The 13,050-nt window shown below is 44.9% G+C and overlaps 1 protein-coding gene across 7 annotated transcripts in view; it reads left to right on the top strand.

The window, feature by feature from the left end:
• ZNF608 (zinc finger protein 608) overlaps window positions 1–13,050 on the top strand; it is a 139,037-nt gene that overhangs the window by 19,538 nt on the left and 106,449 nt on the right. For 3 of the 7 annotated variants that reach the window (XM_063964235.1, XM_063964229.1, XM_063964234.1), the window contains exons 3-6: window positions 8,733–8,786; window positions 8,901–9,031; window positions 10,987–11,249; window positions 11,762–12,866. In XM_063964235.1, coding sequence (XP_063820305.1) covers window positions 12,000–12,866 — 867 coding nt within the window. In that variant the 5' untranslated portion in view covers window positions 8,733–8,786; window positions 8,901–9,031; window positions 10,987–11,249; window positions 11,762–11,999. The other 4 variants (XM_063964230.1, XM_063964233.1, XM_063964231.1 and 1 more) reach the window with 4 other exon arrangements.

Here is a 13,050-nt window from a genome sequence, read left to right as displayed (position 1 = left end):
TGTGGACACAGCAAACCTTCTTGCCACAGCTCGCATTGATGTGCCATCCTGGATGAGCTGCACTACCTGAGCCACTTGTGTGGGTTGTAGACTCCGTCTCATGCTACCACTAGAGTGCAAGCACCGCCAGCTTTCAAAAGTGACCAAAACATCAGCCAGAAAGCATAGGAGCTGAGAAGTGGTCTGTGGTCACCACCTGCAGAACAACTCCTTTAATGTGGGTGTCTTGCTAATTGCCTATAATTCCCACCTGTTGTCTATTCCATTTGCACAACAGCATGTGAAATTGATTGTCAATCAGTGTTGCTTCCTAAGTGGACAGTTTGATTTCACAGAAGTGTGATTGACTTGGAGTTACATTGTGTTAAGTGTTCCCTTTATTTCTCTGACGTCCTAAGTGGATGCTGGGGACTTCGTCAGGACCATGGGGATTAGCGGCTCCGCAGGAGACAGGGCACAAAAGTAAAAGCTTTAGGATCAGGTGGTGTGCACTGGCTCCTCCCCCTATGACCCTCCTCCAAGCCTCAGTTAGATTTTTGTGCCCGGCCGAGAAGGGTGCAATCTAGGTGGCTCTCCTAAAGAGCTGCTTAGAGTAAAAGTTTGTTAGGTTTTTTATTTTCAGTGAGTCCTGCTGGCAACAGGCTCACTGCTACGAGGGACTTAGGGGAGAGAAGTGAACTCACCTGCGTGCAGGATGGATTGGCTTCTTAGGCTACTGGACACCATTAGCTCCAGAGGGAGTCGGAACACAGGTCTCACCCTGGGGTTCGTCCCGGAGCCGCGCCGCCGACCCCCCTTGCAGATGCCGAAAAGTGAAGGTCCAGAAACGGCGGCAGAAGACTCTTCAGTCTTCATAAGGTAGCGCACAGCACTGCAGCTGTGCGCCATTGTTGTCAGCACACTTCATAGCAGCGGTCACTGAGGGTGCAGGGCGCTGGGGGGGGGCGCCCTGGGCAGCAATGATAGTACCTTATTCTGGCTAAAAATACATCACATATAGCCCCTGGGGGCTATATGGATGTATTTAACCCCTGCCAGGTCTCAGAAAAACGGGAGAAGAAGCCCGCCGAAAAGGGGGCGGGGCCTATTCTCCTCAGCACACAGCGCCATTTTCCCTCACAGAAATGCTGGTGGGAAGGCTCCCAGGCTCTCCCCTGCACTGCACTACAGAAACAGGGTTAAAACAGAGAGGGGGGGCACTTATTTGGCGATATGTATATATATATTAAAATGCTATAAGGGAAAAACACTTATATAAAGGTTGTCCCTGTATAATTATAGCGTTTTTGGTGTGTGCTGGCAAACTCTCCCTCTGTCTCCCCAAAGGGCTAGTGGGGTCCTGTCCTCTATCAGAGCATTCCCTGTGTGTGTGCTGTGTGTCGGTACGTGTGTGTCGACATTTATGAGGACGATGTTGGTGAGGAGGCGGAGCAATTGCCTGAAATGGTGATGTCACTCTCTAGGGAGTCGACACCGGAATGGATGGCTTATTTAAGGAATTACGTGATGATGTCAACACGCTGCAAGGTCGGTTGACGACATGAGACGGCCGGCAAACAAATTAGTACCTGTCCAGGCGTCTCAAACACCGTCAGGGGCTGTAAAACGCTCATTTACCTCAGTCGGTCGACACAGACACAGACACGGACACTGACTCCAGTGTCGACGGTGAAGAAACAAACGTATTTTCCTTTAGGGCCACACGTTACATGTTAAGGGCAATGAAGGAGGTGTTACATATTTCTGATACTACAAGTACCACAAGAAGGGTATTATGTGGGGTGTGAAAAAACTACCTGTAGTTTTTCCTGAATCAGATAAATTAAATGAAGTGTGTGATGATGCGTGGGTTTCCCCCGATAGAAAATTATTGGCGGTATACCCTTTCCCGCCAGAAGTTAGGGCGCGTTGGGAAACACCCTTTAGGGTGGATAAGGCGCTCACACGCTTATCAAAACAAGTAGCGGTACCATCTCCAGATAGGGCCGCCCTCAAGGAGCCAGCTGAGAGGCTGGAAAATATCCTAAAAAGGTATATACACACATACTGGTGTTATACTGCGACCAGCGATCGCCTCAGCCTGGATGTGCAGCGCTGGGGTGGCTTGGTCGGATTCCCTGACTGAAAATATTGACACCCTTGACAGGGACAGTATTTTATTGACTATAGAGCATTTAAAGGATGCATTTCTATATATGCGAGATGCACAGAGGGATATTTGCACTCTGGCATCAAGAGTAAGTGCGATGTCCATATCTGCCAGAAGATGTTTATGGACACGACAGTGGTCAGGTGATGCAGATTCCAAACGGCACATGGAAGTATTGCCGTATAAAGGGGAGGAGTTATTTGGGGTCGGTCCATCGGACCTGGTGGCCTCGGCAACAGCTGGAAAATCCACCTTTTTTACCCCAAATCACATCTCAGCAGAAAAAGACACCGTCTTTTCAGCCTCAGTCCTTTCGTCCCCATAAGGGCAAGCGGGCAAAAGGCCAGTCATATCTGCCCAGGGATAGAGGAAAGGGAAGAAGACTGCAGCAGGCAGCCCATTCCCAGGAACAGAAGCCCTCCACAGCTTCTGCCAAGTCCTCAGCATGACGCTGGGGCCGTACAAGCGGACTCAAGTGCGGTGGGGGGTCGTCTCAAGAGTTTCAGCGCGTAGTGGGCTCACTCGCAAGTGGACCCCTGGATCCTACAAGTAGTATCCCAGGGGTACAGACTGGAAATTCGAGACGTCTCCCCCTCGCAGGCTCCTGATGTCTGCTTTACCAACGTCTTCCTCCGACAGGGAGGCAGTATTGGAAACAATTCACAAGCTGTATTCCCAGCAGGTGATAATCAAAGTACCCCTCCTACAACAAGGAAAGGGGTATTATTCCACACTATATTGTGGTACTGAAGCCAGACGGCTCGGTGAGACCTATTCTAAATGGGAAATCTTTGAACACTTACATACAAAGGTTCAAATCAAGATGGAGTCACTCAGAGCAGTGATAGCGAACCAGGAAGAAGGGGACTATATGGTGTCCCTGGACATCAAGGATGCTTACCTCCATGTCCCAAATTGCCCTTCTCACCAAGGGTACCTCAGGTTTGTGGTACGGAACTGTCACTATCAGTTTCAGACGCTGCCGTTTGGATTGTCCACGGCACCCCGGGTCTTTACCAAAGTAATGGCCGAAATGATGATTCTTCTTCAAAGAAAAGGCGTCTTAATTATCCCTTACTTGGACGATCTCCTGATAAGGGCTAGGTCCAGAGAACAGTTGGAAGTCGGAGTAGCACTATCTCAAGTAGTTCTACGACAGCACGGGTGGATTCTAAATATCCAAAATCGCAGCCGTTTCCGACGACACGTCTGCTGTTCCTAGGGATGGTTCTGGACACAGTCCAGAAAAAGGTGTTTCTCCCGGAGGAGAAAGCCAGGGAGTTATCCGAGCTAGTCAGGAACCTCCTAAAACCAGGAAAAGTGTCAGTGCATCATTGCACAAGAGTCCTGGGAAAAATGGTGGCTTATTACGAAGCGATTCCATTCGGCAGATTCCACGCAAGAACTTTTCAGTGGGATCTGCTGGACAAATGGTCCGGATCGCATTTTCAGATGCATCAGCGGATAACCCTGTCTCCAGGGACAGGGGTGTCTCTCCTGTGGTGGTTACAGAGTGCTCATCTTCTAGAGGGCCGCAGATTCGGCATTCAGGATTGGATGCTGGTGACCACGGAGGCCAGCCTGAGAGGCTGGGGAGCAGTCACACAGGGAAAAAATGTCCAGGGAGTGTGATCAAGTCTGGAGATTTTTCTCCACATAAATATACTGGAGCTAAGGGCAATTTACAATGCTCTAAGCTTAGCAAGACCTCTGCTTCAAGGTCAGCCGGTATTGATCCAGTGGGACAACATCACGGCAGTCGCCCACGTAAACAGACAGGGCGGCACAAGAAGCAGGAGGGCAATGGCAGAAACTGCAAGGATTTTTCGCTGGGCGGAAAATCATGTGATAGCACTGTCAGCAGTGTTCATTCCGGGAGTGGACAACTGGGAAGCAGACTTCCTCAGCAGGCACAACCTCCACCCGGGAGAGTGGGGACTTCATCGGGAAGTCTTCCACATGATTGTGAACCGTTGGAAAAGACCAAAGGTGGACATGATGGCGTCCCGCCTGAACAAAAAACTGGACAAGTATTGCGCCAGGTCAAAAGACCCTCAGGCAATAGCTGTGGACGTTCTGGTAACACCGTGGGTGTACCAGTCGGTGTATGTCTTCCCTCCTCTGCTTCTCATATCCAAGGTATTGAGAATTATAAGACGTAGAGGAGTAAGAACTATACTCGTGGCTCCGGATTGGCCAAGAAGGACTTGGTACCCGGAACTTCAAGAGATGCTCACAGAGGACTCATGGCCTCTGCCGCTAAGAAGGGACTATCTTCAGCAAGTACCATGTCTGTTCCAAGACTTACCGCGGCTGCGTTTGACGGCATGGCGGTTGAACGCCGGATCCTAAGGGAAAAAGGCATTCCGGAAGAGGTCATTCCTACCCTGGTCAAAGCCAGGAAGGAGGTGATCGCACAACATTATCACCACATGTGGCGAAAATATGTTGCGTGGTGTGAGGCCAGGAAGGCCCCATGAAGAAATTTCAACTCGGTCGTTTCCTGCATTTCCTGCAAACAGGAGTGTCTATGGGCCTCAAATTGGGGTCCATTAAGGTTCAAATTTCGGCCCTGTCGATTTTCTTCCAGAAAGAATTGGCTTCAGTTCCTGAAGTCCAGAAGTTTGTCAAGGGAGTACTGCATATACAACCCCCTTTTTGTGCCTCCAGTGGCACTGTGGGATCTCAACGTAGTTCTGGGATTCCTAAAATCACATTGGTTTAAACCGCTCAAATCTGTGGATTTGAAATATCTCACAGGGAAAGTGACCATGCTGTTGGCCCTGGCCTCGGCCAGGCGAGTGTCAGAATTGGCGGCGTTTGTCTCAAAAAGCCCATATCTGATTGTCCATTCGGACAGGGCAGAGCTGCGGACTCATCCCCAGTTTCTCCCTAAGGTGGTGTCAGTGTTTCACCCGAACCAGCTTATTGTGGTACCTGCGGCTACTAGGGACTTGGAGGACTCCAAGTTGCTAGATGTTGTCAGGGCCCTGAAAATATAGTTTCCAGGACGGCTGGAGTTAGGAAGACTGACTTGCTGTTATCCTGTATGCACCCAACAAACTGGGTGCTCTTGCTTCTAAGCAGACGATTGCTAGTTGGATGTGTAGTACAATTCAGCTTGCACATTCTGTGGCAGGCCTGCCACAGCCAAAATATGTAAATGCCCATTCCACAAGGAAGGTGGGCTCATCTTGGGCGGCTGCCCGAGGGGTCTCGGCTTTACAACTTTGCCGAGCTGATACTTGGTCAGGGGCACACCCTGACTGAGGAGGACCTGGAGTTCTCTCATTCGGTGCTGCAGAGTCATCCGCACTCTCCCGCCTGTTTGGGAGCTTTGGTATAATCCCCATGGTCCTGACGGAGTCCCCAGCATCCACTTAGGACGTCAGAGAAAATAAGAATTTACTTACCGATAATTCTATTTCTCGTAGTCCGTAGTGGATGCTGGGCGCCCATCCCAAGTGCGGATTGTCTGCAATACTTGTACATAGTTATTGTTACAAAAATCGGGTTATTATTGTTGTGAGCCATCTTTTCAGAGGCTCCGCTGTTATCATGCTGTTAACTGGGTTCAGATCACAGGTTGTACAGTGTGATTGGTGTGGCTGGTATGAGTCTTACCCGGGATTCAAAATCCTTCCTTATTGTGTACACTCGTCCGGGCACAGTATCCTAACTGAGGCGTGGAGGAGGGTCATAGGGGGAGGAGCCAGTGCACACCACCTGAGCCGCTAATCCCAATGGTCCTGACGGAGTCCCCAGCATCCACTACGGACTACGAGAAATAGAATTATCGGTAAGTAAATTCTTATTTTTTTTGAGCAGTATATATATATATATATATATATATATATATATATATATATATATATATATATATAGAGAGAGAGAGAGAGAGAGAGAGAGAGAGAGAGAGAGAGAGAGAGAGAGAGAGAGAGAGAGAGAGAGAGTACAGATCCAGAAAATCCCCCCTTGCAAATCCTGCTCTTGCTCCTGGGATCGCCACACTCCGAGTCCCAGCTCATGACATATATGGCAGGCAAAAAGCTGACCGCTACTGCCTAAACATGCCAATGTCTGGGCCGCAGTTTGGGGGCACCTAGGGAACATTAATAACATTAACAGTATGACAATGTCACATCATTTTCTATTATGTCTATTTATCATCTGTGTAATACAGGAGATGAGATAACAGATATATCTCCTCTTTTATTTACATAATGAGAGCATACCACATCGCCATGTACTGTATGGGGATGTTATGCAATTTATCAAGCTCAAAAAGTAAAGTTTTGGAAAATTATCTCTATTAGGAATTGCCAGCTTTAGATGATGCTAGCAGAGTCTTTCCAAATGAAAAAAAGCTCTGAGCACTCAGAAGGATCCCTCCCCTCTTTCTGCGTACATGCACAACCTAAGGTCACACTGCCAGACCAGAGCTTTGCTGTCTAAATGGGTCCAGTATGAGTTACTGATGGACAGGATGCCAGCGGTCAGTATACCGACAGTGGCCTCCCATACATCATAATCCCGACAGCCCCCCAATTAGCCCCCTAGCCCTCATCTTCTTCCTATCCTAACCCTCCTTTGTGGGTGCCTAAACCTAACCCTCCCCGCTAGGTGCCTAACCCTAATCATCCCTTCCCCGCTGCCTAAACCTAACCCTCCCCGCTAGGTGCCTAACCCTAACCCTCCCCTCCCCGCTAGGTGCCTAACCCTAACCCTCCCTTCCCAGCTGCCTAAACCTAACCCTAACCATCCCTTCCCCGCTGCCTAAACCTAACCCTTCCCGCTGAGTGCCTAACCCTTACCCTCGCATCCCCGCTGCCTAAACCTAACCTTCCCTGCAAGGTGCCTAACCCTAAACCCTCCCTTCCTCGCTGCCTAAAGCTAGCGCTCCCCTATAGGTGCTTAACCCTAACCCTCCCTTTCCGGTCTCTAACCCTGACCTTCCCATGCCTGCACCCTAAGCCTATACCCCCTTCTGCTGCCTTAACCTAACCCCCCCCCCCCCCACTCCTCGCGGGAGGGCAGCAGCGCGTCCCTCTGTCAGAAAGATTGGGATGCCGGCATTTTGATGCTGGCATCCCGTTTGGCGTTGGTATATTGAAGCTAGGATTATGTCCTCCCTTGGGATTCCAGAGTCGGTATATCGACCGCCGGGATCATATTCATCGGGAAGCTAACTGCTTCCCCTCTAAACTATTAGCACTGTTCACTGGAAGTACAGGTTTTGCTTTCACTTGGATAGCTGCTTATCACATCAGTTGTCCTAGCATGTACAAATGAATAAATAGTTCTGAGAAATTATACTTTTATGGGTCCCACTGCCACCAATAATAAATACGACTATAAGGGGTCTACGTAATAATAACAGCAGCAGTGCAGCGATTATTAACAGTCTGTCTTGTGACTGAATTTTTCACTTTGTCCCTGCAATGTACTAACCAAAACTCAAAGTGACAGCAGTGGCTATAGCATCCCCAGAGTATCACAGTAGGATTTCACATTTGTGAAAGACTCCTCCTGGGAATCTGACACTGCACATGGCCACAGTGTCAGATATGGGGGGGGGCAGTAACAGGTTGCGGGAGAGGGATCATAATAATCTTCTCCTGCAAAAAAGCCTCCATAGACATAAAGCAGTTTACACTATCTGAAGTAAATGAGTCCTAACTCCAATAGGTACACAGTAACACAGTAACATAGTTAATGAGGTTGAAAAAAAGACAAATTGTCCATCGAGTTCAACCTGTATATAATTCTTACACTATTCTGTATTTAGCTATAGTTTAACTATAATGACCCAGATGAAGGTATGTTTTAAATCTTAACTAACAACTATAATTCATGCTTACATTCATTTTAAATGCTATATCCTTGTATATCTTTTTCAGTTAGAAATATATCTAAACCATTTTTAAACTTATTGACTGAGTCGACCATTACTAACTTCTCTGGCACAGAATTCCAAATCCTTAATACCCTTACTGTGAAGAACCCTTTCCTACATTGGGTATGACATTTTCTCTCCTCTAACCTCAGAGGATGTCCACGAGTCCTGTGTAGAGATTTTTCAATAAACAAATCGCCTTATAGCTCCATGTATTGTTCCTTTATATATTTGTAAATATTGATAATGATTAGATTATAGACCCACTCGCTCCCCACTGAATAACTGGGACTGTGGTCTGCAGCACAAATGAGTCTTCTGCAGATTTCTGTGAAATGTATTAGACTGTTAGTATTTAGTGGGAATCTATAACATGATGCAGAAACTGCTGTTCCTGTATAGTTTTATATTAAAAGGAAAAAAAAAAAAAAAAGAGCTTGATAAATAAACCCCTAAATCATAAAACCTAGAACATGAGCATTGCCGTACTTTTAGTAACGCCAATTTTACATATACGTTCTGTATTTAATGTATTACATTCTTATGTAGGTCATTTGTATACATTAAGACATATTTAGTGTACTTTTGCAACTCCAACTTAGCAAACATACAGAAATTTGTTTTATTTGGATACCAAATATGTACTGTAAAAGGATGTTGATTTTTTTTGACATATTTGTTTTCCAGTCAGAGTTGTGCTCAGAGCTGTATGCTGACAGACAATCCCTTTGTGCTGAGAAGGTTTGGATTTTACACTGCTCATAATTCAGTTAGGAACATGTGTTTATTGCCAGGGTAATTTAAGTGCTTGCTGGCTTCTCCTCTCACATGAGTGTTTGTTATGTGTGTACACAGAATGCTCTCTTCAGCCTCCCCCACTCTAGCTGAAGAAACATGCAACCAATCAGACAGCCAAGTTCCACAAATGCTCGCCTCTGATTGGCCAGATGAGAAAGGGCATTAAGAACAAAGAGAAGTCCTATCAGGTAGAGACGCTGCTCAGTTCTCTTCTCTTCTTTCCCAGTTCTGATTTCTCCTATTTCTGCTGCTCGCCTAGTGAGCTGTGTTATTGATCATTAGGTAGAAGCTATTGTAGAACTGTGTGTACACAGACTGTACAAACAGGAGGACACATGACAAAAATATGTGTATAAAACCTACCCGGCAGCAGCATAAAACATTGATGCAATTAGAAGCAAAGGTCATCTCGATCCTATTCAGATCGTAAGTACAGATGTGTGCAACGCCGTGTCAAGGGATTTATTCTGCACTGTTAACTTGGCCAGTAAAAGAACCAAGAAGCTGTTTGTCTCAGATCATACTGTGAGCTCTGAGGAATGAAAGCATGGTGAGTGTGCAGCTCCTCACACACGTCACACTCAGGGCATTTATTACAGGCAACCGAGATTGTACCAAATTATCTCCACTCCACTTTAAAAAAAAAACCCATTATATATATATATATATATATATAAAAATATATAAAATCCGCGAGCTAGAACGTCCAGGGTGTCACTAACTAGCAGGATCCAGGCTGTATTACATATATTAATTAAAGCCCATACAACTGGGTTTTAATACAATCCGTATACTGGCTATATGGAGCTTATCTGCAATTAACATTTCAAAAGGCGATTTTTTTTAAAGTGCTGTGCTTTTTACAATGTCTCGCTGCTGTTTATTTCCTGAAAAGTGTTTTGCTAGCACATTTAAGAAGCACTAAACGTTTGTCTTTGAGATCTGCGATGTATATTACCCTCCTATACCTATATACGCAGCCCATATATCCTATGCATGCACAGCACGTTGCCTGATCATTTATTCCCTGACACAGATGTACAGCTGCAGAGAGAAAACTGTTTCCCATTCACCAGTTAGAGTTATGTTAGAGGAGGAAGGGAGAGCAGCAGAACCTAAAGAGGGTTTGCTCGTGTTATTGCCTGATATTGCCTGTCACCCGTCCTGTGTTCTCACGTCGCGACAAGCAGTTGAGCTCTTGATCTTCACGTGATGTAAAAGCCTGAGCTGCAACAAAATAGCTGCTTTCAGATGACTGCCCTTCCCCCATCCCTCCTCCTTCTCTTCTTCCATTTCTAACAAACCACTCTAAACTTCCAATCCATCAACAATTCATTACAGCTTTTTAACTGGGAATGTCAGCTAATTAAAAATACTAAGCAGGCACTGAGATCATTTCACTGGAACAAAAATAAATACATAAAGAAAAACTAAAATGTAGTGTTGACTGACATCAAAATAAAAATGTACAGTTCCTTTTTCTTTTTAATCTGCAAGTAGAAATGTAATATCTTTGTCGGTGTGGTCATTGTATTTTACATGCTCATAAACAGTTAAAGCACACAATGACTTGCTGAGGCAGCACAAACAAATTACAGTGTGCAGAGGAGGTGAACATCAATCTGAAGATTGAGCATCACACTTAAAAATATTTTGATAATAGGTTTATCAGATCACAGATCCATCACTGGCCCCCTCCCTTTTTCTTCATGTGTTTTTAAAGAAAGCAGATTTGTCAGGAAAACCGGTTGGGGGGAGGGTGTGGGAAATGCCACTTCCTGAGAAAGCAGAGAGCTGAATCCAGACCACAGTTTCAGTCCTTCTTTTTTTTTCTTTCTCCTCTCTCTCTCTCTCTCTCTCTCTCCCTTTCTTCACCCCCCTCTCTCTCCCTTTCACTAATTTATCTCGATGTTAGCACATTCTGTCTTGTTACAACCGGACGCCTGTAGGTTTTGTGCATAGGGATCATTACTTAACTGATCAGAATGGCTGTGAAATCTATGTTTAAAGGAAATACGTGATTGAAGTAGTGGCAATGAAATAAAACCTACAATTTCCCAACCCCCATCCATTTTTGGCATTTTTTTTCTTCCCATGGATGAAATTGTGAAACAATTCCTCCTTCTGCTTTTTTTGTCTTCAGTGTGAATCCCAGATGTAAAACTGAGAGGAGGGAAGACTGTCGAGAAAGGAAAAAAAGTGGAAACATTTTGATGTTTTTCTGCTAGCAAGGAATATTGTCAATTACATGGTTACCTTCTGGTCGGGATACATGACTTGCTTTCTCCTTCATCATTCCTGGCATTTAAGTAAAATGAAGGATCGAGCTGGTACAGATTGTATGGTTTGTCGGATTCTATCTTGGTGGCCTTATTAGCTGAAAAATGGCAAAAAGGGAGTAAAAAGGTAAGTCATTTGTCTCTATTTGTTACAATCACTCTCATGTTGGCATAATGTTTGTCCCTGTAAAAATCCCTTTAACTCATCTTTGTCAAACACTGCCTCATTTGCGGTCACCGAGGCCACCTTGGTGCAGATCACTTAGAGTGTATGTCTTAATCAGTTTCCTGTGCAGTCAGTAATACTATATTTAACACACTTAGCGATTCTCTGCTGCCTGATCACACTGCAATTTGCTTCAAACCCCCCTCAATGAACCAGTTATGTATTTATTTAAAAAAAAGACAACATAGCAATTAATTTGATACATTAGCTAAAATCTCATGTTGTTTGATTCAGTGTGTGTTAATGTTTTTTTTTTTTTTACATTACAGTAAGCAAAAATACTGTGCTCTGTAAGATTATGTATTTAATGTAGCATGTTGTAAAATATATGAAATGCCTTAAGCTTAAACCATATCTCAGCTACACTTAAGTACTTGCATAACCCTGATCATCTTCCCCTCCCCCCCCCACAGGAGGTGAATTATCAGCTAAAGTCACATTTGGACAATTACTGGAATACCTAGGACAAAAGACTTAACTTTTCCTGGTACATCAATTGGATTTGCTTTAGATGCTTTTATTTTAGTTCATTATTTTTTTATTTTTTTTATTAATAAAAATTGGGACACCAACCCACATAAAAAAACGAATGTCCACTCTTCTCCAAAAGCAAGTTCATGGGAATGTAATACCACCCATTTTATCTTCAGGATGTCAGTGAGCACTTCAACTATAGGGAAAGGTGTGGATCCAAGTGCGGTTGATGCCTATGACAGTGGTGATGACTGGGAAATTGGTGTGGGAAATTTGATTATTGATTTGGATGCTGATTTGGAAAAGGACAGACAGAAATTTGAGATGAGTAATCCGACAAACAGCAACTGTGCTTCCAAGGACAGTGGACATTGCTTGGCATCCAGTGGACCAGTTAACTCTACCTCCTCTAGATTAGCTGACAGCCTCAAATTTGCTTCTGTGCAGCAGCCATCTGGCCCCCAAGGGAACAGCCACAAAGAGACTAGCAAATCAAAAGTGAAAAGGAGTAAAACTTCTAAGGATGTTAATAAGTCATTGCCTTCTGCATCTTTGTATGGGATTCCTGAGATAAGCAGTGGCACTGGCAAAAGACAGCAGGAGACCGGACGCCTTGGGGAGGTCACAGCATCAGTTGGCATGAGTGCAGCACTGGGCCACAACACTAATGGAGTTGGCCTTACTGCAACTACTACTTGTGGAAAAAATGTAAAAGAGGAAAGAACTGGAAGCAAAAGCCAAAGCACCAGGGGCTCAAAGAGGGATAAGGATTCCGGAAAGTCTAGAAAGGACAACAGTAATAAATTGTATGACCTTGGGCATTCCAACACTGTGGTGAATAACCAAGCAGTGGTGCATTTGTATGGATTTGGAGCTGGAAAGCCCCCTGGGAATGGCAACCCTTTTCACTGTGGCAATAGCCTTGTAGGGGAATTGGCTAAAAGTGCAGTTGATTCAGGAATTATGGGGAACTCTGTATTGGCTAGAAAAGAAGATGAAGATGAGGAAAACCACAGACGGAGCAAGAAGTTGAAAACAGAAAAGGTAAAAAAAAAACCCTTCATTGGATTATGTTTTATCTTATTGATACATCTTGTTGCGTTACATTTTGACTCTCTGCTATGGAGTGATTACGGTTTATTGCCCTTATATTTAATGGAGTAGAGGTGTGTTAAACTTCAACCTGTTTAGCCTCCCACATTTCCTGTAAGAAATAGTAAAAGATAAA

The sequence above is a fragment of the Pseudophryne corroboree genome, chromosome 1, assembly GCF_028390025.1.
Source record: "Pseudophryne corroboree isolate aPseCor3 chromosome 1, aPseCor3.hap2, whole genome shotgun sequence".
NCBI classification, from domain to species: domain Eukaryota; kingdom Metazoa; phylum Chordata; class Amphibia; order Anura; family Myobatrachidae; genus Pseudophryne; species Pseudophryne corroboree.
The sequence above is the reverse complement of the archived record's forward strand: the minus strand, read 5'-3'. Positions and strand labels throughout refer to the sequence as shown.